The sequence below is a fragment of the Dermacentor variabilis genome, chromosome 11 (assembly GCF_050947875.1).
Source record: "Dermacentor variabilis isolate Ectoservices chromosome 11, ASM5094787v1, whole genome shotgun sequence".
Classification (NCBI taxonomy): Eukaryota; Metazoa; Arthropoda; class Arachnida; order Ixodida; family Ixodidae; genus Dermacentor; species Dermacentor variabilis.
Window position 1 is genome coordinate 112,805,836 of NC_134578.1, and position 26,499 is coordinate 112,832,334.

The 26,499-nt window shown below is 45.1% G+C and overlaps 1 protein-coding gene across 1 annotated transcript; it reads right to left on the reverse strand.

Annotated features, from left to right (window-relative positions):
• Positions 1–793: 793 nt before the first annotated feature.
• Positions 794–25,911, reverse strand: LOC142563121 (uncharacterized). The gene is made up of 5 exons (XM_075673663.1): positions 25,766–25,911; positions 17,433–17,518; positions 5,518–5,586; positions 2,980–3,211; positions 794–1,045 (listed from the first exon to the last, which is right to left on the reverse strand). The coding sequence occupies exons 1-5, from the start codon at positions 25,837–25,839 to the stop codon at positions 931–933; spliced, it is 576 nt and encodes a 191-aa protein (XP_075529778.1). The 5' UTR covers positions 25,840–25,911; the 3' UTR covers positions 794–930.
• Positions 25,912–26,499: the final 588 nt, after the last annotated feature.

Below are 26,499 nucleotides of genomic sequence, written 5' to 3' on the forward strand. Positions count from 1 at the left end.
GCTAAGAAAAGTTGACCTTGTGAAACATTGCTTTTAAAAAAAGGCCTGGCGATTGAATTACGGAGGTACATTGAGCTGTTCTAGAAAAACGGCCTGGAGGGCAGTGTCCGAAATTCCTGGACATCAGTTTTGCGTTGTACCCTCCGCAACATGAATGCGTACAAACTTGGCCAACTTTCAATATTATTACATACCACTTTCCACAATAATTTAGATTGAGCTGATTTATGCGAATGATTCAAGTATTTGAGAATGCCAAATCGGACAGATGTTTTTTTCGAGTGCGCACACCCTTCAGTCAAGCATTCACTGTGCTTCTAGGAACGCCGTTTTCCGTGTTGATACTGCTTTTATGGTTACCGTTGGTTTGGCACCCCTTCTGAAGTGTAGACCATGGAAACAAAGCTGCGAACATCGCCTTAGCAACACTTTCTTGTTGTATGTTAATGTGTTTTTCTCAAGCACAGCAAAATTGCGCTTCGTCCGTCTGCATCATTGTTTCATTCTTCGTCATCTTTTTGCCAGTGTAAAAGTCGGTGCTACACAATCTTGGGCGCTTTCTTTGACGACATGCAATAGAAATTTCATTTCTTAACGACTCTCAGGAACACATATTCGCTGGCACAATGCAGATTTCCTTGTCAATTGCGCATGGATATTCAGTAGGCAACTGAAGAGTTGAAATTATCTAAGATTTCTGTGTCTACCAAAAGTTATCGCGGGAAATTCCGCCAGCCGCTTGTACGCATAATGAACAATGCTATTGAATGCCAAGTACAGCAGTGCGTGATTTCAATCATTATAGCACTTTATTTCATTTTTTGCTATTCACACGCTTCAAATAGAACATGAATTTTTCTTGAGATTCCTGGTAGGCAGAATTTTCCAGAAATCTTTGAAATAGACGTCGCCATCGTGATAGATGTAAACTCAACGCTCTTCGTTCGATGTTGGCAGAGGCGATGTTGTTGCGCGACGCTTGTGCCCGATATCCAATTGAACAGTGCGCTGGCGTGTCATGCGAACAAACGGATGAGTTACGTTCCTGAAAGGGAGAAAAAAGAGAAAGCTGTCTCGTGAATTACGAGGGAAATTCTTCGTAGGCAATTTCATGCGCTTTCTTTACACGGCACATTCAATGTTTCAGAGGACGAAATGTCCGTTACAGCTGCCGAAAATAGAAAGTGTGTGGTTTTCCTTTACCGTGTCATTCTTACTTGCAAAGACGCACAACTACGACCTCGGAGGCCCCGGCTCTCAGTCGAGCCTCGGGCATGGCCGCCGTGAAGCCACAGCGTTAACAGCGCAGTCGGCTGCCTCACGACGACACCGCTCTACACGACGCGGCCCACTCGCAAACTCGTCGGCAGTGCAACGTCAAGCGTAGAATTGAAGAAGGTCCTTTCTTCGTTCGTAAGTTAACCATTTGCCATGGCCGCTCGCTTTCGCTAACGACATGCCCAACACTACGATTGGCTGGTGTCACCTCTTACGGACAGTCGGAGTCGAAAACATATTTTTTTTGTATTAATACTGGTCCAAATTCTTCGCGTTGGGCGAAGAATCCGAACCTGTCAATGTACGGCACTGACTATACCCGGGATCTGCCGCAAACGACAGAAGAAAAAGCACCAATATTCTGGTGCACCTTCGGAGATTGACGCAAAACGCAAACGAATATTGAATCGCGGGTGCAGCACATATTTCCCGACCCGCCGCGGCAGCTTAGTGCCCATGGCATTGCGCCTCTGAGGAAAAGATCGCCGTTTAGATTCCCCTGCGCCGCGTCCGCATTTCTACCAGCACTGTTTGCCAAAAAACGAGTATGTAATGTACTCAACCATTGAAACATTGTACTCAGACCCGACGGCGGCCTCCTCTGGTTTACCGGTGAGCGTTGGGTGATTACCAATGTGCCCAATCCATGTCGCAATCCATCACCTGCACTCTTGCTTCTATGTAATACAAAGAACTGTGCCAGCTCGGCGGCTCCAAGTATCGCATTTGAATCACTCAGCGCTGTACGTATGTTGTTGTGGACGTTAAAAAACTCCAGGTGGTCGAAATAAATCCTGAGTATACCACCGCGTCGAGTCTCGTAATCAGAGCTTGGCTTCGCAGCTGAAAATAGCAGAATCGATTCCTTTTGACACACTTTGCACGACCGCAAAGTACGGCGGCAGCAGCGGGCAACCGAAGAACGTTGAACCGTAAAAAAGCGAAGGTGCACCACTACGCATTATCATCGGCGAGAACCGGAAGGGTTGCGAAGGAGGAGGAGAAGACTTCGCCACCGGCAAGGTATTGAAATGTGCGGCGGCCACGTACAAGTAATTGAAAGGCCTGCAGCTTTTTATGCCACCCTTTTGCAAATGCGAAGGTTGTGGCATCGTATCCCCCCCTCCCCCTGCGGCAAGTTTTTTCACCCACTTTCATTTTCATTAAGTTATCGTTTCTCTATGTAATTTTCTTGAGCACATGTAATTTCCCCTATGTTGTCCTTCGAGTCACTGTTTCTTGGCTTCTTATGATAGGACTAACAAAAATCGGCCCCCCCTGTTAACCCCCTTTCTTCGCGTCTATATATATATATATATACACACATATATATATATATATATATATATATATATATATATATATATATATATATATATATATATATATATATATATATATATATATATATATATATAGTGTATTATCATTTCAGAATATATTTTTGTTATAAGAATGTTTATTGTCTAACGTTGAATGCGATTATACAATAGGCATACGACAGGGTATCTTAATTTTAGAGCCTACTTTGTAATCTCCGATCTCCAAAGCTATTACCTCTAACAGTCAGTAATTTTCCTTAGAAGTTCCAATATTTTCCTAAGCTAAGAAAACTGTGGAACATGACGCCGCAGGGTTCTCGTGAATGGGACCGCAGTTATATTCTCGAAGACGACCCCTGCGGAAAAATGAAGTCATCACCTTGGCTCATTGTGCTTCGTCGAAGCCTCAGGCGTGGTGGCGTCCGTGGAGCCCTTGGACGACGTCTCGACCGAGGTGAAGATGCGGACGCAGGCGCCCTTGACCACGTGCACATCCTCGCCTTGGCACGTGCACACGCCATCGAGACACTCGCCATCCTCATCGCATGGACGGGTTGCGCTGCAGCTGTCACCCACTTGGCCAGACTTGGTCACTGACGCAGAAGTTGTTCCTGCAGATACAGTGACAGAAAATAATTACAATTCAGCCTTACCTATTGGTAGTTATCAACGGTAATCAAAACAATCAGGTGGCAGAGCTGATGTCTACGATTGCTATTAAACAAGGAAGGAACAAGGAAGGAAAAGGAAGGAAAAGGAAAAAAAAGGAAGGCAAGTGTAACGTCAAGAAGCAGGTACCATGCGGTATGAAATAAAGAGCCAGCAAGCGTAGATGCTATTCCACTTGTTATTATGAGAAACGAGTTCATCAGAACAGGTCACGTAACGCGAAAATCAAAGAATAATCAGTCAGTCATAAAACGCCCACCCAGGATCAGAAAGAGAAGACGATGACGGCAAGTATCCAGGTGATTTGATGAGCTCAGGAAGTTGTAGGCACAAGGCGGAGACAGCTGTGCCCAAAAAGGCGTACTTGGGGTAGCTAAGAGAGGCCTCCATCTTGAAGGGGACCAAAAAGTTCACTGATGCTGCTCTTAATGACTAATAATCGTCAAGAGGGAGTGTCTTCCCGATCACGTCATTTATTCAAGGAAACAGCAGATGGTTTCGCTCACTTTTTTCGTTCACTTTTTCCTCTCACGCGCCCTAGCTTTAATGTCTGCTGCCATCATGCGCAACTGTCAGGTGCACACTGAGGAGGGGAAGTTCTATGGTGGAATGAAGTCATGCAGGACTTCAAGGCAAGTGACACTTTCTCGACTCCATGGTATGTAAGCACGAAAAGGGAACAGCTTAATTAATTCATTCATTTACAGTGCCCGCGAAAACGCTCAGTTGAGTGCATTGCATAGGAGGGTAGGTGGCGGTAGAGAATTAAAAATAGTTACAGGTGATTGGCCACAATACCTATAAGACAAAATACGCAACGAAACTATGTAGGCGCAGTACAGCTACTAAGAAACAATAGGCGTAACAATAAAAGCCTAACAAACCGGTCAAAATTGAATGACAAAGATTAATAACCTCATTGAATGTACAATATTATTTGAAGTATTCGATAGCAACTAGCACCAAACAAAGAACATGTACGTCTCCAACAAACTGATGATCAGCAAGTGGTCTGAAGTTACGTATAAGCTAAAATTCTAATTCGGGATGGATTGTAACTACGGGACCCTGAAGCTGAATTGATCATCACTAACACTTACTGGTACTGTGGGTGTAACGAGAGGCATTATTTCATGCAGAATTACCTTGCCATGCGCGTGTGCTAAGCTAGGCTGACCGCGTAGCAGAAAAGTTTGTGAGTCAACGGTGGCTACTGGGTTTTCGTCTCCTCTGCCTGCACGGTAGGAAATGAAGCGCATACAGATATTGTTTACCATTGTCTTCGCCTCAAGGCACCCTACTGAAATTCTCACAGCAACGTTTGTCCGGTTGCATTCTTTCGCTCGCAACGTCAAATTGAATAGCAGCAGTGAAGGCTCATGTTCACATGAGCCATCCTTCCTTCCTGACAATCTCCTTTCCATATTACTGGCGCAGGGCGATCAGCTTCGACAGCTGCGCTAGGGCGATGTGTGGCATATTGGTTTGACTAAACTCGCGTACCGATAAACATGCAAAATTTCGATTGGGGTTATTCCAAAATGAATACTGCCAAAATTGAGGAACTTAACAGGTCTTTCATTAGGCTCGCGCTAGTTTTTAATGTTCACCGAACACCACGTGCACTTCACCAACAATGGTGCATAAAATCGCAGCATTAAAACCGGCAACCTACGCTGCATTTCTATATTCTGATTTAGAAACAGGCACATGCGACGTTTGATAATGTGTCGAACTCTCCGATTTCTTTCTGGAAAATGGTATTTGTTTGTCTCAGCTTTCGTCTATGTTCAGGTGCTTCTCAGGAACTGTTACGAGGCATGATTTCACCTGCGCCTGTATTTTTGGGCGAAATTGGGCTTACCGATTGAACTGCTATGTTGGCATCATGAAAAACAGTAGCGGCAGTAGGCCCGACGCACCATGAGAAGGTGATCGCTAAGTTATTATCGCATTGTTATGGCCATATATGTTATTATTAACGACTGCTATATTTCATTTGTATATGCATTCTTGTGTGCCACAGAGTTTCATTCTTCCACGATTCCTGGCGCAACCTAATACTACGCTACGACAGTCCCACCGCATTTTCTTGTGGACTTTGCAGAAAACAACCTGCTGCCGTGCGTGTCCCTTGCCGAGATGGCGTAGAATCAAGTTGTCACGCAGGAACTTGCAGTCCTAAAATATGCAAAAGATGCGTGAAACTCGTATAAGCATAACACGGCTTACGGACTATATTGCTTACGATGTGGCACGTCGCGCTGCTTGTGGTCCTTCCTGGGCCTAACTATAATCCTTTCGCGGGGAGTGGCGTCTGAAATAAAAAAAAACATGGTGCTCAGTCAGTAAGTTATTGGGCGTAGATATTTATGGTAAGGAAAGGCAAGAGTGCAAAAAAAAAAGACATGCCGAAGCATGTAGTGCGTTACTCAGTGGTTCAGGTTCACGAGCAACAACAATGTATTTCTAAAACGCAGTCTGAATGACAGCGATAACAGCTGTATCATGCAGCAAGGTAAAGTTAATTTTGATCCCCCACCCGCCGTGGTTGCTCAGTGGCTATGGTGTTGGGCTGCTGAGCACGAGGTCGCGGGATCGAATCCCGGCCACGGCGGCCGCATTTCGATGGGGGCGAAATGCGAAAACACCCGTGTGCTTAGATTTAGGTGCACGTTAACGAGCCCCAGGTGGTCAAAATTTCCGGAGTCCTCCACTACGGCGTGCCTCATAATCAGAAAGTGGTTTTGGCACGTAAAACCCCAAATATTAAAAAATTATTCAAAAAAAATTTTGATCCCCTTATGAATTCACGCTACATTCTGCACAACACCAACACAGTTCGCATGAAATCTAAAGAAATAAATAGCGAAATTCACAGGAAAGCACGTGTCTTCGTATTTGTTCCTGGGCTGCAGAAGTACGCATAAATCATGCCCTTTACTTTTGTCCTAAAACGCGATGAAATGTTTCCTGCTTGATTCGGTTGTTGTACATTTCTGAATTTTCGCATCGGTCGTCGAAAACATTCGTTGGTAGCAAGCGCCAAAGCGTCTGTGGAGAATTTAGCGGCGCTGTTTTCTTTCTGAACTTCTTCCAAAAAAACGGACGTTCGTTGTCACCTTCAAGAGAAGCTAGCTTGAACTTATGTATATTGTGGCATTATGCTCTTTTGATAGCATCAAACGGAACTCGCCAGTTTTACCAATTGGCATATAGCTAAATTTCTAGCATAGATATGAAGTAGTTTAAAGAAATATAGTACACTATAGTATTTCCGGACGAGGATCGACACATCCGACACATAGAACAACCGTGGCTGCTCAGTCGAAAAGTTACTCTGAAACATGGTTTTCCAGCGACGCTATAGTTGTAAAGCGTCATGCCCTATTGCCGTAGCGCCTGTAATTCTCACAAATTCGTTATTCCCAACACGATCGTATAAAAGATAGCATTCTTCACCGAAGACAGTGTAAGTTGTATGGATTTATACAATATGTGTGGTTTCTTCACTATGCCGCAAGTATGGCAACAACGCCTTATATTCATGTTGACGCAAACAATATATTAAAGGACGATGCAAGCATTCGCGCAATTTTAATAAAATGAATCCTACATCCCTAACCAACTGGTTGTCGTGTATTGATCAGAGAAGATGGTTGGCAACCATGAGCACGAGTAACGCCACCCTCTCGGGTCTTGGGGTCTTTCTGCGCTTGTACACAGCCCCACTCGCCTGCTAATAAACTGTTATGCCTGCATAAAATTTGCCGACGAAGTCACGAGCCGAAGTGGAGAGCGACGGCGACCGCTTAAAGGGACAATAAAGGTTAATATTAAGTCAACGTGGACTGTTGAAATACCATCCCAGAAACCTCTAAACGCTTGTTTCATGCGAAGAAGAGACTTATTTTAAGAGAAAATGTGTTCTGAAGCGTCTGCGTAGCTCTAGCGAAGTTCAAATCGCCCGCCCTCCGATCGGGGAGTGGTGACGTCATGTTCTCATAGTGACGTTGCGCCGTCGGGGAGTAAAACGGCGCCCGCAGGCGGCGCTACGGCTTTTCTGCTCAAAGCGCAAACGCGCGGCCAGAAACAGAGCCAAGACAAAGCCGACAGCAGCGCGGAAGCGGAACTCTATGGCGGCTGGCGGAAGGGAAAGCGCGCGACGATAACCTGGTTCTTTATTTTATGACGCCAACTTTGACGCTCGTTGCAATGAACGACCCTGACAGCGACACATTGGCTCGCGATGCTGGGCTCGACTTCAGCGATTTAAGCATTGATGAACATGACCTGCTGCTGAGGGCTCGCGCTGCCAGCGTCGTTGCGTACTACAACGACGGCAACTGCATGTCATGGTTGCACATATTCGCACATTTATAGCTTTTCCTTCGTGAAAACGAAATGCCCGCGATCACCGCGCGTCTTCGACCTGCACTTGTTCTTGCACTTCATGAGAATGCAGGCAAGACCGACGGAACAGCGCTACGGAAAAGCATTGCTTTGAGAGGCACTCCACACGACTTCAGTAAGTCGGCGTTGCACTCGTAATCCTCTGGACGAAAGTGTAGCGAGCACACTATTCGATTTTTCGGCTCTTTGCCAACGCGCTGTGGCAGAGTTACGGCACTTAACCACTTCGAACGGAGAGGTTCACTCGTTGGCACAGAGTGATAAGTAACGTTCGATTCGCCGCTGCAACTGCCCTTGGCCAAGTTCCGCGGACCATTCGCGCATCCCACGACATCACATGGACGTGGCATTCTCGCTGCTTGTTCCAAATGCAAGTTTCGTGAACCAGCAGAACCAGCGCAGCACGACGCGATAACGTAACAACTGAAATTACAAAGTGCGCGCTGCGCAGAGTCGAGCGAAAACGAAACCTTTCGACCAGCCATACTACTGAAGGGTAACGTCAAAATGTTATTTTTTTCTTAGAATGGAACAGAAGTAGACAATCAGCATTTTCTTCCGTCTTATAACCTAATGAAATGATCTTTTTAATACGAGTAGTTCAGTACTAGTGACATAATTTTGATGAGGTGTGCCTTTGTCATCAGGCTAGTACCGGAATGTCTCCGGGGGTTCCCAACTCGTGTCATGCATTTACCTCAATTTCTCGGTTACTAAAGCTCTGTTCGCGATTATATTGACGCCTTAGGCGTTCTAGAGCATTGCTTTATCACTTTACCTTGACTTCATAGTAACCTTTAGTGTCCCTTTAAGGAAGCAAAACAAGTGACGAGACGGCAGCGGAGGTGAGTGGCTGTGAGCAGTGGCGGCAGCCGTTAGAATGAGATGGCTTCGGGAGCTAAGCCTAGCGTTCAGAACATGTTTATGGGCCGACTGGGCCACGTGGAATACCTTTCGCCAGGCCACGCTGAAGCGTGGCCGTTCCGCGAACGTCTACAGGGGCGCTATAACGTTAAACTATTCCAAACATTTCTATTCCATTTCTGCAATCAGCCCTCCGCGATTGGTAAAAATTTTTTTGGACCACCTTCGCTTCACCTGTCTGTCACGCGACGTCACGAAAACCGCGATAGCTCCCCATCTGATATGACGTGTACACACTGATTATGCATGATTTGACCGAACAAAAGAATAATAGTTATTTCTGAATCAACGCCTTCTCGCAATTAGCCCTCGGCTATTGGTCAAAAATTTTCGGGTTGCAGCCACTTCATCTGCCTCTCAAGCGACGTCACATAACCGCAAGAACACACCGCGTCAGAGTGACGTGTATGCGTTAAACATGCAAAAATATGCCGAACAAAAGTGACTTTTCTTTTGAATAGCCGCAGGCTGCCCCGTTCCGAAAGGAGTAAACGACGGCTGCCGCCGATCGCTCAGGCACTGGCTACTCACACCTGCCAGAGAGAATGGGTATATTTGCGTGTAATAAATGTTTTCGCGTGGCCGCGTAACGTTTTAGAGCATTTTGGGCACGTTTACGACCCCGTTCTGCCAACTTTTTTTGCTTAGGATTCGTTTTAGCCTCATGCTTAAGCTTCCGTTGCATGCAGCTGCGATTGTCGACAAGCCACCGCAAGCTAAGTAAGGGAAAGCGGACCAATCGCAGACACCGGCACCATCCTCGTCATCCGGTTATCAATTTTCAGTGCACTGGCTCGGCCTCGTCGAATCCCTCTCCACTCGAAAGTGCTGCTCACCTCTTGTGAGCAAATTAGGTAAGACAAGCCGCTCTGTGTAGGCAATATTATTCATTTTTCAAGCAAACAAAAGTGACCGCCTATGAACGAGGAGAGCATTTGATTGGTCTGTTCAGACAACCGCGCGGGTGACCGCCCGATGCTTGCGTCGGCGGTTACGCAGATTTCACGTCAGGAGATTGGAATAAAAACATATTGGAATAGTTTTGCGTTGTGGGTCCCCAGTTCTGCTTTACGCCGAACGGCGTGGCCGCGGAGTAGCGGCAGCGGGCAGTGCTCTGCAGCGTCACCCTTCGCTCGTTGTGTTCACCGACGACGCCGGCTGAGATGCCCTACGCGGACATTGTTTCAAAGCTCACACGCCACTTCACGCCGAGGCCTTCGGTAATCGCACAGTGCTTCTCATTTCACAAATGAAGTGAGCAGCCCGGTGCAAGCATCGCAGATTGGCACCGACTGCCCGGGCGAAGCGAGTTCGGCGTCTAGCTGCAAGACATGCGCCGCGATCGTCTAGTGTGCAGCGTTCGCGACCAAGGGCTGCAGCGGCGTCGCCTGCCTGAGACTACATTGGATTTCAAGGAAGCGTACGAAAAGAATATCGCTGCTGAGTGCGCGACACGACAAACAGGCGCCATCTGTGGAGGAGCAAGCCAAGCCCAAGTTTCATAAGTCATGGCAAGTACCATTGTCACTTCTTGCGACCACATCTGTCAATACAGGACATACTCCTGCTTTTAAAAGAGGAAGTATTGACGAACGTCCCCAAAGCAGGAGAACACATTGTCATGGCTGTCGACATAAAAGGGGCCTTCGACAACGTAAGTCACAAAGGGATACTGGATGGACTTGCAGAGACCAGCTGCGGTGAAAGGACGTACCAGTACATCCGAAGCTTCCTCAACCGGAGAACAGCAGTTATCAAAGTAGGAAACGATGAATCTGAAGTCATCCATCCTCCTAACAAAGGAACGCCACAGGGTGCGGTGATTTCGCCTACACTCTTCAACATAGCCATGATTGGACTAGCTAAAAAACTCCAAGAAATCCCCGACGTCCGTCATTCCCTATACGCTGTTGATTAACGATATGGATAACCAAAGGCAACTTGGGAGAGAAGGAGGAAAAGCTCCAACAGGCAGCCAATATAATAGAAAACTATACGCAACAAAGAGGACTGCAGTGCTCTTCGGAGAAGTCAGAACTCATTCGACTCACAAAAACCAAAAAACAAAGAACTCTCTAACTCGAGATCAGGCTGGAAGGGAAAATTATTCCTGAGAGGTCAATAGTAAGAGTGTTGGAGATGTGGCTGCAATCTAATGTCAGATGTTTACACACTTTAAACACGATCAGAAAAACAACGCAACAAATTAACCGGATGATAGCCCGTGTGGCTCATAATCGGACAGGAATGGGGGAACAAGACACCCTCGGACTGGTAAAAAGCCTGGTCAATCGCAGGCTAATGTACTCCCTACCTTACCATACCATGAACAAGGAGGAAGAAGAAAAGGCTGATACAATAATAAGGATGGCATATAAGACAGCCCTGAGGTTGCCACGCAACACTTAAAATGAAGACCTTCTAGCCCTCGGCCTCCACAATACATTTCATGAGCTGGCTTAGGCCCAACTCATAGTGCAGAGGAGTCGATTGGCGCAAACGACAGTCGGCAGAGCTCTTCTTCAAAGAATCGGCCTTGGAGAATGCACACAAGTATACCAAAATGCCAAAGGTCTACCCTGTCAGATTAGAGCTTTGTATGGGGTATCACCAATACCACGAAACATGGATCGTACATTACACGCAGGAAGGAGAAAAGATAGAGCAGAATACATAGACAAAACAACAAAATACTTGGACACTGCACGATTCACGGATGCTTCACCATATCAGGCCAACGCAAAGAACATGGTCGCAGTTGTCGTAAGCCGTAAAGTGAGAATCGCGGCCTGTGCTTCGGTTTCCCGAGCAACCATTTAGAAGCCGAAGAGATAGCCATCGCCTCAGCTATAAGAGAAGGCATAGAGCGCAATGCTCCACTAACAATAGTCACAGATTCTCAGGCCGCATGTAGGAACTATCAGAGGGGACAAATCGGCGCGAGGGCACGCCGGATACATACCGAAATCAACGAAGACCTTGACGTCAGGTATACCCAAACGATAACATGGGCCCCGGGACACGAGGGTGTTACTGGGAACCTCCATGCAGATGAGGCGGCTCGAGGTTTCACTAATTGCCGAGCTGCCCATGGCAACATGGTGTAGGACCCGACATCCATCGATCCAAGTTATCAAGCGATCTTGCAACACTACAGGGAATTCAGAAGGCTCTATCCAGCCCCGCATAGGAACCTTTCAGTCATGGACTCAGTGACGTTACGCAGGCTCCAAACGGACACATACATAAACCTACATAAATGTCACATATACTACCCAACAGCATACAAGGACATATGCCCGTGGTGTGGGGGCACACCAACACTCTACCACATCACATGGGAGTGCACAGCTCACGCAGGAGAACAAGAAGATAATAACACGAGAGCGAGGTGGGAGGCATTGCTATCCAGCTCCGCCCTCGGGGATCAGCTCAGGCTCGTCAGGAGGGCAGAAAGGATGGCGAGGGCCATCGGTGCCTTGGAATAGGGGCCAGACCACACGGCATTACCCCGTTTTAAGGGTAACGAAGTTCTTTCTACCAATACAGTTTTGTTCTTCTTCTTCTAATCGAAGGTACTAAGTGGGAATCTATATACGAGATGTGTGAAGTTAATACAGCATTTTCTGAATTTGTTGATATCATCTCAACCCAGTATAACGCAGCTTTCCCACAAATATTTAGAAAAATTAATGTTCGGAAGATTAAGAAGCCTTGGATGAACAAACCACTTTACGAAAGGATAAGAAAGAAAAATAAAATGTATCATGTGTTTCTCCATAGCACAGATCTAGCTCTCCTTCCTCAATTTCAACAATTTAGAAATAAACTTAACAAAGACTTAAAGAATGCTCAATCTAATTACTACATGAGGCATTTCTCTCGTATTTAAAATGACAGTCGCAAAGTTTGGCGATAGGGTAATAACTTAAACAAAATGCACATAACTTAGTGAAATAATCACAACTAATGGTAAATTAACTGGCCGTGAGCTATCAAACACCCTGAATGACTACTTCATTAATGTTGGTTCACCGAATTTTGTTACGCAAGCTTCGGTTGATAGTTTTATGGGCCTCGCCACTCCATTACTGAATTCTATAGCACTTGCACCAACAACCCCTCAAGGAGTAGCTACATAAATCTTTTCTTTAAAAGATGACGTATCCGCTTGATAGGACGATATAAAAGTAATTCCCCTAAAGTATGTATACACCGTTATACGCGATGTCTTGTCATACATTTTAAACTTTATGTAGTCAACAGTGGTTTTTCTGGACAAATGAAAATTGGCTCGAATGGTTGAAATATATAAAGGTGGTGACCTAAATAAACTGTCCAATAACCGGCCAATTTCGGTATTAGTTGTTCTATGAAAAATTTTTGACAGCGTTAATAATCCCAGGATAGCCAATTTTCTGCATAAATGCAATGTCATTGCTGATTCACAGTATGGGTGTATAAAAAAAGGTCGACGAAACAAGCGCTGATTGTGGTTAAAGACAAAATAATACATAATATTGAATGTAAAAAAAATACACTCCTGTCCTATTTTTAGATTTTCGCAAGGCCTTTGAGTGTGTACATTATGATACTCTCCTTAAGAAGCTTTGGGACTAAGGGGTTCGCGGTATTGCGCTGAACCTGTTGAGAAGTTGTCTGAGTAATATGTCCCAATACGTACGAACAAATTACATCTCCTCCAATACACAGACAGTAATGCATGGTGTTCCGCAGGGATGAATAATAGGGCCTTTATTATTCATTACATATATGAATGACCAACCCGATATATGTAATTCTCCAGATCTGGTTATGTACGCTCACGACACAAATCGTTTCTTTTCTTACCGCTCATTACCCGCCCGCCAAAGTATGGTAAACACTTATTTACTGAAGATTCGGGATTGGTTACACGCAAATAAAATTAGTTTAAATATAAATAAAAAATACATAATCATTTCAAGGCGATCAACACCGTGGAACGTTATGCTATACAGATTCATTAGGACAATACAAACATCAGTCAGGTTTCTTCTCAAAAATTTCTCGGCGTGTGATTTAATGAAAATATTTCTAGGTTTGTACATATCTAAAGACTTGCTTCTGAACAAAGTAAAATTGTTGCTCTGCTTTTTAAGATTTCTAAACTCTTGCCTGTTTGGTTAAAGGTGTCAATGTATAACGCACTGTTTTTCTCAAAACTGTCATATTGTAATCGTGCATGGGGTACGAATACGTCTTCAAATTACCATAAACTACTACTGCTACAAAAAAGAGCCTTCCGTGCTATTGAGGGCAATTACAGTGCACCACACAAATTACGTACACAACCCTTGTTTGTTGAACACAGCATACTACAAGCTGACCAAGTGTATTATCTACGACTGTTGTGATACATTCATCGAAACCGTTTGTACTCTGTTAAAGACAGTACTATAAATTACAACTTTCGTGAGGTAAAACTACGAGTTCCGCGAACGCGGACGAATTATGGTAGACAAAAGCTAAATTTTCATGTACCCAACGCCCTGAACAATTTCCTTTTACTGATGATTTCTTTTAAACTGAACATGTAATAAAGAAAAACACGAAACGACGTTTGATTGAAGGCGAAATTCAAATGTAAAGAAATCTAATCTACCGTTTCTTTATACATATGTTTCTATCATTCTATCTATGTTGCGGATAAGTACCATAGTCGCAGTTTTGGTCTCTTATTTCCCCAGTCATGTATGCATTGTATTTGTACGTGTATGACTTAATTATTGCGTATTACCTTGCACATGTTTGTCTTTTTGCCTAATTAAGTTTCACTGTGCGCATTGTAGCGTTGTTTTGGCATATTTGTCACACCTTGTATGTACATTTTTCTGGCCTTTGAATTATTACTTCCAACTGTATGGGTACCGGGGCCCCGTCAGGCCTTAGCGCCTTTGGTCCCGGTCCCCTATTTTCCTTGAAACGAAGAGTAAACTTCACTTCACTTCAATGTGAGCTATACGACTTTTCCATCTCATTCAGGAATCAAAAACAAATGCAGGTGATTTAAAAGTTCTAGTTCTATCTAATCGACTATTCCAACGCACAAGGTGATTACTAACGGTGACTAGCCAATTTGCAGGTCGAAAGAAAACAGCTTTGGGTTTTTCTATGTTTATGTAAAGTTCATTTGCCTTTTACCACTCACTCAAAGATTCAGGAATAAGATTACCTCCGCCTACGAGTTCGTAGTCGATCTAGCCTCTCAAAATATGCTGTGTCGTCGGCATAAAGAATAAATTGTGGATCGCTAGAAATATGATAATTATAACGTAGACATTAAAAAGAAAATACCTCGAAGGTTACATTGGGGAACACTGCATTTAATTGATTGCAGAGTCGATAACTCACCATCACCATCGACTGCTTGGTTACGTTGACTTATGTACGAGCGGAAGATATCAAGACAAGAGTGACGTATGCCATACATTTCCAACTCATAAATTAGGATCTCAAGATTCAATAGTCCGAACGCCTTTGTAAAATCTATAAATATACTTGGTGTTTCTTTTTTCATCTCAATCCTTGGTGAAATAGTTGCTCGTTGTCGCAGCAAGGTTGACTCGGTTCATTTTCCTTTACTAAATCCGAACTGGGATTTTGTTGTAAGAGTGTTCATGAAAAAGCTGCTCTGCTAAGTGAACTGTTTTTTAAAATATTTTGAAAACAGAGACAGAACACAAATGGGTTGATAATTAGATAAAATATTCTTTTTACCACCTTTGAAGATAACAGAAACTTTCGCAGGTTTAATTTCATTAGAGAATTCAGCAGCTGCCATATATTCAATGAATATATGGACTAAACAATGAGCTAAGAAATCAGTAACAAACTTAATCGGTTTAACTTGTAGCCAATCGTATTCCTTGGGGGACGTTAATGGTTTAACTTCACCAATACAGAAAATATCTTTTCATTACTGTGTCACTAAAAACTGCAGATTCACTCATTACATTTGAAATAAAACTAAGCGCTTGCGGAGGGCACCCAGAATGTACAAAGCTTGTAAAAAAACTCAGTGCCCTTTCACTGTGTGAAGAAGTATGATCAGCGAAGCTGTGTATGTGGACCCCTTAATGGCGAACTGCACCTCGGCCGCGCGTCGGCCCGGCATTGGACTGTCTCCAGGATCGGCCCACGTATGGCGAGTTTTTTTCTTAGCACGCCCACAGTGACAATAAAATTTCTTTTAATGGTAGAGGTATACAGCATCGCTGTAAAATGTGTTATATTTGTCGGTAAGATCTACCCCGGACACGGCATTACCTTCAATGATTACCCCACCAAGGGCACTTCCTTTACTTTGCCTTAGAAACGCGTCATTCAAATGTTTCCAAAGAATGTCTGAGATATTTTGCTGTCTTTATGGGAGAAGCGGTTGCGAAATGCTGAGTTCGACCTGCGAACTTCTCTGTTCAGCTTATTATGGTAACATTTGTTATCTTCGGGAAAACAGGATCGCGTAATTGTAAAATGTTTGAAGAACCTACACTTGCGCCTAATCACTTCTACATGTTCAGGAGCTATACATGGCGCACGTAATTTGACATTAACAACGGTCGTTTTCCATTGAAAAAACTTTTCCTTTATTTAGTTTACCGTAGCGATGAATGACTCGTATGATTGATCAAGTTTGGAACAAGCAAGAACAGGGGACCAATGGTCATTAAGCACATAGTCACGAAAAAAGCCGAGAGCCTGCTCGGACATACACTAATAAGAATATACATCACGGTTAGGCCCTCTAATTGCGCACTGAAGTTAAACGTTTAGTGCGACAGCAATTACATGGACACTCCAGGCGAAATTTTATCATCAGCGGCACTATCGCCATCGCCTTGAGGTTCGGTATTAAGTCCAAGTGCAATAACACCGCGGCAGGTCACCGGATGCTGCAGTTGCGAGCAAAAGCTTCCGAGGGTGAGCCAAGAGGGATGGTGGCCTGATGCATTGGTAGCTTCTCGCGCTCGCAAAGGAGGACGGCGGCGAGGATGCGCGTCGTCTTCTGACGCATGCAACGGGGGGGAGTAGGGAGACGCTCACACGCTAGAAGAGGGGGTAGGGTTCAGCTTAGTGCGCATCTCGCCTTCTACTTCAGCTGCGGCAGCTGAGCACAAACGCGCGCGTTCTTGGATGCAATCTGCACTCGGTTTGAAGGCAAGCACACCGGAGATAGCTCATGGCTTCGTGTGCGCTGTGTTCTCGTAAGCTTTGTTCACTTTGATGTGAAAGGCAGCACGAAGGAAAACTCGCTCGCCGCTGATGCCAATCTTCATCGTGCCAGCGTACTGAGAGCGATTGTCCGCGTTCGTGAAGTGAGCTGCGTTCGTGTTTCCCTGTGTGTGGGGGACAACGCTCTTCTTATTTTCTTTAGTAAGCGAATGTGTACAGCAGTTTTTATAGCTGATACAACGACTAAGTTTGCTTCCTATATCTCTTCAATGATGTGCTATCGCATATTTGCTTGGCCTGTAGCGCTTATCCTGTAGTGCGAAACAGTGACTTGTTTTATTCATTTGATCAGAAAGAAACCAGAACTGATGCTCCAAGCAGCGCGCGACCTGTATTGACGTATTGACCAGCAATTTATCTATAGGCTTTCGCGAGGACCATTAATGAGTGGAATAAGTTTCCGGCAGATTTGGTTGGCCGCAAGTCTAATGACGCAGTTTATGATGATTTCTGTCCCCCTGATTGTTGCGAAAACTGGGCCTGCGAGTATTTCTCACGTAATTGAAGGAATGCACAAAAATTAAATTACTGTGGTGCGTTTTTTTCGCTTACAGTATAGGACGCAGACGTAGACGAAGGCGAAGACAACGAGCCCGAGGACCACCGTCCACATGAGGAAGGTCATCCACCACCCAGTCCTGCATGGAGAGACGAGTAGGTGTTCACGTCAAACTATCGGCCCTTGTCGATAGCGCCTTTTCCTCAGCCTCTTCGCCATATGTTGCATAATGCGAACATGTAGCATGCGCGTATAGTCTATTAAGGTCTACCGTTAAAGAGTGAAACTTAATGGCAGCACTATAGAAAAACACATATAAACATCGTTCGATATAGTATTCTTTCCAAATTGTACTTCCGCAAATTTCTTTTTTCGAGTAGAGAAAGAGAAAAAAGAGAAAAAGAATTCAAAGAGAAATGAAGGTCAAAGTATATTTTAAATATTCCTTGTTGTGAGTACCAAGCCGATAGGTTACTGTGACGTCACGGATTTCATAGTATATTTCTCAATTTCGCCCGATATGGTGCATTAAAATTTATTGTAACATACAAAGGTCGCTCTCTCGCTGTTCTATAGTACAGTGGACTCCGCCATTACTTATAACAATTAACTAGGTCCTAGCAGTCATCGAGAAATTTCATCACCACAATACGTCTGTCATGACGTATTTTTTACGCGCCCTTTCCCGCTTAACAGGCGTCATGTCGCCATAAGATTACCTTCTTTGATTCTGCCGAAAAGTTATTGCTAATAAACTCTAACTTATCCTTTTATTGAGTGGTCTATTGAATAAAAACTCAACCATGCCGTCATTAAGTCAACATAACCAGATTTGTTAGGTTTTATCATAAAAAAGCGCGATATATAATCACTTCCAAGGACTACCTTTCTAAATATAAAAAGCGAGTGGGCATTCATACCACATCTTGAAGATAATTTATTCCAGGATTGTTAAATTGTATTCCCTTTAACCGTGGCTATACCGTTCCAGCTCAGGTGCATTCCGCACAAATAAGCTTCGTGGAACACGCTGAGATTCTCGAGTCTACCAATGCAGTGATAGTACGGTGAACGGCAAGGCGTCTGAAATAAATGCTGGTGTAAACGTCTTATCAGCTTAATGACTCCGCGCAAGTACTCCGGCTGCTTATGTTTCGCAGAAGAGGGTCGGAAGCCCTCGAAATTATTTCCAAGTAATTGCAGTAGTCGCCATCAGAAATCTCGTGCTCGCCTGCCTGCTTTATGAATTCCATATAGAAATAGGACTTGCTTCATTAAGGTTTACGCTTCGCTAAGCACTCTACCGTTAAAAGGACTACTCTTAAGAAAAAACATTGTATTATGTTAGCGCAAGATCCGTTGCTGCAAAACAGCACAGTTGGCGCAGCGTGGGCCCTCTTTTCTATTTCAGCGGCCCTGTAAACAGCCATAACAAAGGAACATCGCGTGTTAACGCGAATGAATCGAATATTTCCTTATTCATTTCCAGCTGAAAGCAGCGCTAAGCCGGTTGGTTACGCTGGTTACGCTGGCACGCATAACCAGACTTCAGTTTAGTTGAGATTAAATGCAAGCTTATTTCATCAGTTATTCCCTATCAACAACAGCGAGAAGTATTCGCAGCGAGACAACAGACATGGGTGCCACTAACTTTGAGAAAGCAATTTGATACCGTACCTAAGCATTACGCATATTAAGCTCTCCAAATAGCATACGTAGGACACAAAAGCTCAATAGCGTACGAAGGGTACGTTATGAGAAAAACGGTGTTTGTTTGCGTGCAGGGGTCAATACACTTGTCTAGAATGTGCTAACCGTGTGCTTCGGACTGTGCTGATAACATTTAACGATGACACTTTGTTCGAAACTGGCCGGATGAGTACATGGTCATCTACATGCACTAGATTGCCTTCTCTCGCCCTGTTGATCACTTCACGCGGTGGTAGCTACTTTGGCCGTCAAGGTCGAGCTTTAGTCAAGCCTCTTGGTCTCATAACACGAGGCGTTCACGTTTGCTTTGATACGCTATTTTAATATTTTAAATTTATTCGAACTCATGCGTTTGGCCTGTTTGCACATCACGACAATACCCTTCTACTGCGCAATACGGATTCCCTTTACTCAGGTATCACCTAGATTCCTTTCGCTTGGTTCAGTTTCTTTCTTGTCATTTAGCGTTAATGCCAGACGATGTGAGTGATAATGTCGGCAGGGAGCTGTTGTGCCGTGCTGTCATCTGGTGTCATAAATATCACACGCTGCCATTGTTGTATGGAGTGCCCGCATGATAGAGCCGCGACCTCCATGTCTGTGCGTTCGTATGAATTCGTTAGGCCAGTCTGGCGTGACCACGCCACCGGTGTACCACCAGTCAAGTGTGATGAAGTCACTAGTGTAACAGCCAATGGCATTATGCAACCTCTCCTTGATATGCTATACAAGTCGAATAAACGCCACGTTTGTCAGGCCGCGTCCCACGGATGAAGCGTCTCCGCAACTGCACTACGTCATGCTCCCAAACGCCATGCCTCTCCGTTGGTCTGCTTCGGGTACGACACTACAGAAGGATGACCAATACTGAGAAGAACCTGCCATGCCTCAAATATCTTAAGTGACAAGGTCACTTATCTACGTCACTTCACTGCTACTTCCTCGCATGACTCCGATGTCTCTGCTAATGTTTCAGCTGGCGCCGGCCTAGGCCTTCTTGCTTCTTCTACAGCCATCTTCGGCGTCGCCACACAGCTTTCGTCCTTCGGATTGCCTATTCCTACTTCGACTTGCAACACTAAAGCATGACGTCCCTCTTCGCGAACCTTCCTCCGTTCTACGACTTACATCCGTGGTACAGACGGCAGAAATTTTTCCAGGTACACCAGATGGCGGCCGGCTAGAGCGGATGGGAGGACGACCGTCCAGCGTTGTGGCTCATCAGCGTATTGGGCAGGGAAGGCCAAGGGAAATACCTCGAGGCTGAAGAGCAAGTTCAAGCCCAATCAACAACTACAACTGCAAAAGGTGGACCAAATGTGGCCCAGACGTTCATTACGTCAACTACGGAGGCGACGGCTACGTCTAGCGATTACAAGGACCTATTCAAACTCTTCGGTCAGCTCTTCTCGTAAACTACAAACATTTTGGCGAAGAGAAATTTTTCACAAGCCGACAGTAGCTGCCAGGTGAGAGTTTCATGGAATAATTTACGGCCCTCAAAGAGAAATCATTCGCTCGCAAATTCAGCGCTACGTACGTCGGTTGGATCCGAGTACAAATAATTGATGGAGTCATGAACCCACAGGACCGAAGCAATTTACCGTGTTGCAGCAAACATCTGACCTTGGATAAAGACGAAGAAACCGGTCAAGTGTTGGAAGCGATGAAGAAGGCTAAGCAAGCGTTCTGCGACACCGAGAACGCGAAGCGCCAAGCATGCGTCAACGCCAACAGCGTTCAGCACGGCGACGCGGCGTCCGGGTCAAGATGGCCACGACCTACCAACAGGAAGGACGGGACGGCGTATTTAAAATGGCCACACGTGCTGGCACACCTGCCCGACGCGTCAGCAGGATGGCGTTCGAACCAAGGATAAACGAACGAAGGAAAATCGCTTAAGTTCTACGGGTCAAATCGGTCCAGGTTACCGCTGTGGCGGCTTTGGACACTTAGCGCCTTCAATAAATTGTCCGGCCAGGAACAAAACTTGCAACTTCTGCAGAATGAAGGGACACCAGGGTAGGTATTTTGTAGGAGTCCACGTAGTGGACTTTCTCATTCGGCCGGTGGTGATTGTCTGGGGCCGCTGGTCTCCTCCTCGCTGGTACATCTGCATCGAATCAGCAGCGGCCGAGATAGACAGTCCACTAGGTGGACTCTTACGGAATACACCCCCTAGTTACCGTTTGTCGGAAGAAGAAACAAGGCGCATCGGCAGTTCAATATGTGCTCCAGTGCAAGCAGATATCATCTAAGCCGCGTCTATTCTCTTTGTGAACACTTCCAAGCACAAGGGAATCAAGCGTTTCAGTGGTCACTAGTCACAACAAACACGTGCAGCTTCTATTGGATGCTTGAGCTACCGCGTCACTCATGACGAAGGACTTCAACAAGTTCTTCGATCAGAAGTATCAACTTATGAAAACATCGGTGGAACTTCGTCAAACGGCACATTGAGATACTTGCCTGTTTTCAAACAGATGTTCAACACCAAGGTAAACAAGCCAGCGCCACATTTTGCGTGACCCCACATTGGTCTTCACAATTGCGCCTCGACGCTATCCAGCGACTTGGGCACAACTTTAACGTGTCGATTGGCGACACATGTATCTCCCCAAGTTCCTGCAGGCGTAACTCTGGGGTACGACCATCTCTTGTATTGCGACCTTGGGCTCGTTAAGGACTGGATCCACCGGATCACACGCCACATTGCATCGTGCCGGTGTCCATCATGCTGTGGCGGCTACCGCAACAAGTCGCCAACAAGCTACGCCGACTGCAAAATGAGGACGTAATCGTGGTGGTCTGCAAGGAGGCTGCTACTGAAATCAGACAAAAGGTGACCCAAAAGCAGGATGAGGCTAAGCTGTTGTGGATGAGCGACAGGGGCAAACAGGCTCAGATCAATGTAGGCGATACGGTTAAAGTAACACTTCACAAGGGATGGTCGTTCAACTACAGCAAGCCACTTAACGTCAAGGAAAAGGTTAGTTCTACATTTCTGCTAAGCGATGGAAATAAAGGGAACGCATCAAAGCTAACATGTATTTGTTTAAACATTTCATCCAGTGACAGATGGCTATGGGATGGTATCATACAGAGATTACTTAAACTCTGACGTTGACTTAGTTAATCATTTCAGTACGTCAACAACAGGTCAGCAGTTGGCCAGGCATTCTGTGCAGACAGATTCCACATAAGCAAAAAAATTACGAAATCCAGAGGGAGAGTTAGACGTTCCCCAGTATCAACCCTCCTCAGCATAGGGAAGCGTACAGTGTTTCAACACAGCAGATGGAAATGCTGGGAACGGGACTTCAAAGCGGGCTACTTGTCACGATTCTCCAAGTAATACTGCAAGTAAAGCACAGGGGACACGAAAAGCTCCGGCCTGGCTTCGAGACTATGTGATATAGACTGATACAGCAAGTGTCATCTCCTGCTGCCCTACTTCTTTGAGGCCTTGCACTATAGCCGCAGTGGACATGCCTGAAGTGTGCAGTGTGAATATTGCTCTGAGTGGCAGTTTATTCATTACATTTTCTTCATTACCTGTTGTGCCCTTAGCATGCTGACGAGTGTGCAGAACATTTTTTTCACATTTGCAGTTTCGTATCGTTCACGTTTATTGTTTTACACTTTTCAACTATTCTTCTACGTACATGGGTCTTTCATTTTGCGAAAAATTGTGAAGTTCCGGCCGAAAGATGCAAGCTCTGCATTTTCTTACACTGTGCCTTACTGGTGACCACGCAATTATCATATGTACATTAAGTAGGTGAATCTTTCAGCTCGTCTTCATAATAATTATATATGGCGAAGAGCTGCTTATGAAGCGTAGCTCTGGGTTGTTCCGCATGGAACCGTTGATGATCGTACGCACAGAGGCTCAGTTCTAGTCCATGTATAATACAAGTAATCTTCATGCATAACAGTCTCTGCAGCACATAGTTGTGCTAGTATTTATTCAAATGTCTTGATAACTGTCGCTTAATAATGGGAAGTGCACTGCGTATACCTACGGCACACATCTGAACCGCATAACCCCCTTTCTTATTCCTACAGAAGTAGCTCACTCTTAGACGCGGTACATTATATGAGCAAAATGTGTACATTTTTCAATAAATTATTCTTCGTGTTCCATTGATATCTGAAATATATGTAAATCTGCACATGGAAGCAATAATTCTCGCATGGGGGAGACGATCTTGTCTCGTCCTGTCCTCTGGTGTCAATAGCACTCCCTATAGCATTCTTATCTGCAATGTCCGCATGATGGATCCGTGACCTCCATGTCTGTGCGTTGGCAAGAATTCAGTAGGCTAATCAGGCGTGATCACGCCACCTGTGTAACAGCGAATGGCATGATGCAAGCTGATCTGAAAATGTTACTTAAGTTGAATAAACGCGACGTTGGCCAGACCCTCTCACCCAGAAGAAGCGTCTCCGCCAACCTCACTGCATGAAGAAATTCAAGAAGAGGGGACACTCGTCGAAAATTGGCAATAGAAAACACGTCGCGCCTAGTGGTAATCCCATCTGCTAGCTGAGGCGAGCATCGGAAAAAAGAAGAATGCGAACTGAACCTAGGCAACATCTTATTTTTTATTCTTGCCCCTTAAAACTTAAGGTTTTCGCATAAGTGAACTTATACTTCGCAACTTATTATTCTTGCGTTACCTAGCAACAAGCTCGCGGCACGCCAGACGCACCCTATGCATGCGCCATACGCCAGAAACGCCACTGAAGCGAGCTAGGCCGGCTCTGCATTTCAAGTTCACCTGTACGACGACCTGTTTCTTTTGGAAGTATCCCGTTTGTTGGGCTCCCGGCGTATTCTTGCGTTCCGTGTGCACTTCGACAGGGCGCCACTGCACTAGTGGACCACGGCAAGGCGAGAAAATTTGTTTGGAAGTCTGCGACGCATTTCATGCAATTTAGGCTTGAACGACACAGAACCCCAAACTTCTGAGGCAGTTAGCGAAAAACAGCTACGCCGTCCTGGCGTAGTTAACTTGAGTTAATGACTCGTACTGGGAGATGTTTGCGACGCTTTCTATGAGTCCCAACATTGTTTTACCTTTTTCGGTAGTTTTTGTCACGCTCGCGGCGCCGGGCCTTGTGACGCGCAGTTAGCAAAAGGCAGCTCGGCCGTGTGGCACAGCTAGTTTCGCGTGTACTGAATCTTACTTGGACAAGTCCTGACGCATTCCCTGGCCGCAAACATTGTCGTAATTTTGCTACTTACTTTTGGGGATACTCTTGAGATACGCTCATCGCGCCTGACGTTGTGACGCAGTTAGCGAAAACTAGTTCGGTCGTGGTGAGAAAGTAATTTTGGCGTGTGCTCACTGGGACAAGTTTGCGGCGGTCTTTGTGGGCCCGCAACAACATAAACCTTCTTTCGGTACTCGCGCTCGTCGAAGACGCGACGAGTCATTGTCAGGAATGAAAACAGTGGAGTGTGTTGCTTGCGCCGACAGAACACGCAAAAGATAACGCCGAGGAGTTCAATGACCAAGAACTTAAAAACTGTGTCTCCCGAACGACTGATAACAGGTTTTGCACCCGCACATTTGTCTTGCGTGCGAGCAGGAAGAATTCTGCAAGCGTCTAGCTTCGTCTGGCTGAGAGCTTGTCCTGTGGCCACATCTGTGTATGTAGTTTACCGTTGTGCGTCGGCTGTTGCCAAGTTGCTTTGGAAACGAGCGGTCACCCCTGTATTTGTGCTCTTAAAGTGCAGAAAATAATGACCGGCAATGGGGAATGCTTGAAATTAGATGTTTTGATATTTTACGATATTCTTTGGGATGACTGGGGTATTTTCTACGCCATGTGTACGTAGAAGCGAATCGCTTTGGTTTATAGTGCCGCCCACTGGACAACTTTCGCATGGTTCGCGTCTACACGCAGTATTCCTATAAGGTATAAACACCAAAATGACACATGCTTGTCATTTTTTCAGGTGATGCCGTCCGGTGGAGCATTGTACGGGCACTACTGCTGCTTACCTGGTGCCACAACGTTGGATGAACGCACAAAGAAGCCCGGAGCGAGCTTCTATACAGAGAAAATTAATCATTTCCTGATTTACAAGGCATCTTGCGTCTGCTTTATGAAATTGCACGCGGCACAGATTCCGTGGAGGTTTATCAAGATAGTTCGCAATCGTTTGTACTAAACAAAGCGATCCCGCACTTCGAACGCGCGCGGTCGAGCAGCAGAAGCAAAAAAGAAAGAATAATGCCTCGCCGAATAACGCAGTCGGCGCAATGCGTGCTAGCAAGCGTTCAAAACGCGAGCGTCCATAGCCGAAACCGGGAGATGTTAATCCCATCCTCTTGGTGCGCTACAGTCAGTTCGGCCGCAGAGTCCACTCTTGTTGAATGTCTTTCTCTATGCTCACTGTTTCGTCCTCCCAGACGCCAGGCCCCCCCGTTCTGCCGCCTATGGGCAGGACGCTACAGGAGCCACTACAACGACTGGCTAAGCGTAAAACAGAAGAACGCAATGGAACACAGCCATTACAGGGTCCCGGTTCTGCTCTCATGTTGCAAATACTGCGGCTGGGAACGTTACCACATTGCGAGGAAATTGATTTCATCGCGTGCTGTCCAAACAACGTATGCCGCGTAAAGGCATAACACACTTTGGGGCATGAAGAATGACTCACCTGTTTGCGGCTCCCTTTGTCGCATCATGAGGCTGCCTGAGGTTTCTGCTGTCGGAATCAGAGGATGTGCGCATTTTGGACTGTTTGAACCTGCAAGGACCAATCGACGGGCTTTCTGAACACTGTGCACAAGCCCGTCGTCTTTAACTTCCTGTTCCAACCTTAGAATTAGGAGGCTCTGATGATGATGATGATGATGATGATGCCTTAATTAATGGAACAAACCCACTATGGGGGATAGGCCACGAATCGGGTGGTGATATTATTGAAAAAAAAATAAATTCGTAAGTAATAAACAACACAAAAAGAAAATAAATGTATAACCCAAGGTGAAAACTAAACTGCTAATAAATAAAATAAAGCAGTGATCACTACTATAGTCAGCCTTGCGTTCATAGGAATACTAAAAAAGAGAAAAAGTTGTTACAAAAACACATAAAATAAAGGATATACTTAAACAAGAGCAAGTTAAAATTTGAATAATACTAGTAAGATTTAAACTGTGAATTTGTGCTTTTACTTCTTTATTTTTTTAAATTGAAGTAGAAGTAAGTCAATTGTGGAAACTAGGGAATATTAACAAAGCATTCTTGTGCCACATAGAAAATTATAAGTGGCTAGGCAAACGTTCATATGGCTGTGTCCCAATACTGCTGCTTCAAGGGAAAGTATGAAATTACTGCTTAAAGGCAATCCTAAATTTTGAAACGGAATTTCTAGACATCGTTTTGAAT

What these genes read in the sequence shown, in the direction of transcription:
- LOC142563121 (XM_075673663.1), bottom strand. Translation starts at nt 25,839, where the DNA reads ATGCGCACATCCTCTGATTCCGACAGCAGAAACCTCAGGCAGCCTCAT. An exon ending in ACAAAGGGAGCCGCAAACAG is followed by an intron (nt 17,519 to 25,765) that starts GTGAGTCATTCT and finishes CTCTCCATGCAG; the next exon opens with GACTGGGTGGTGGATGACCT. An exon ending in ACGAAGCACAATGAGCCAAG is followed by an intron (nt 1,046 to 2,979) that starts GTGATGACTTCA and finishes TCTCCCTTTCAG; the next exon opens with GAACGTAACTCATCCGTTTG.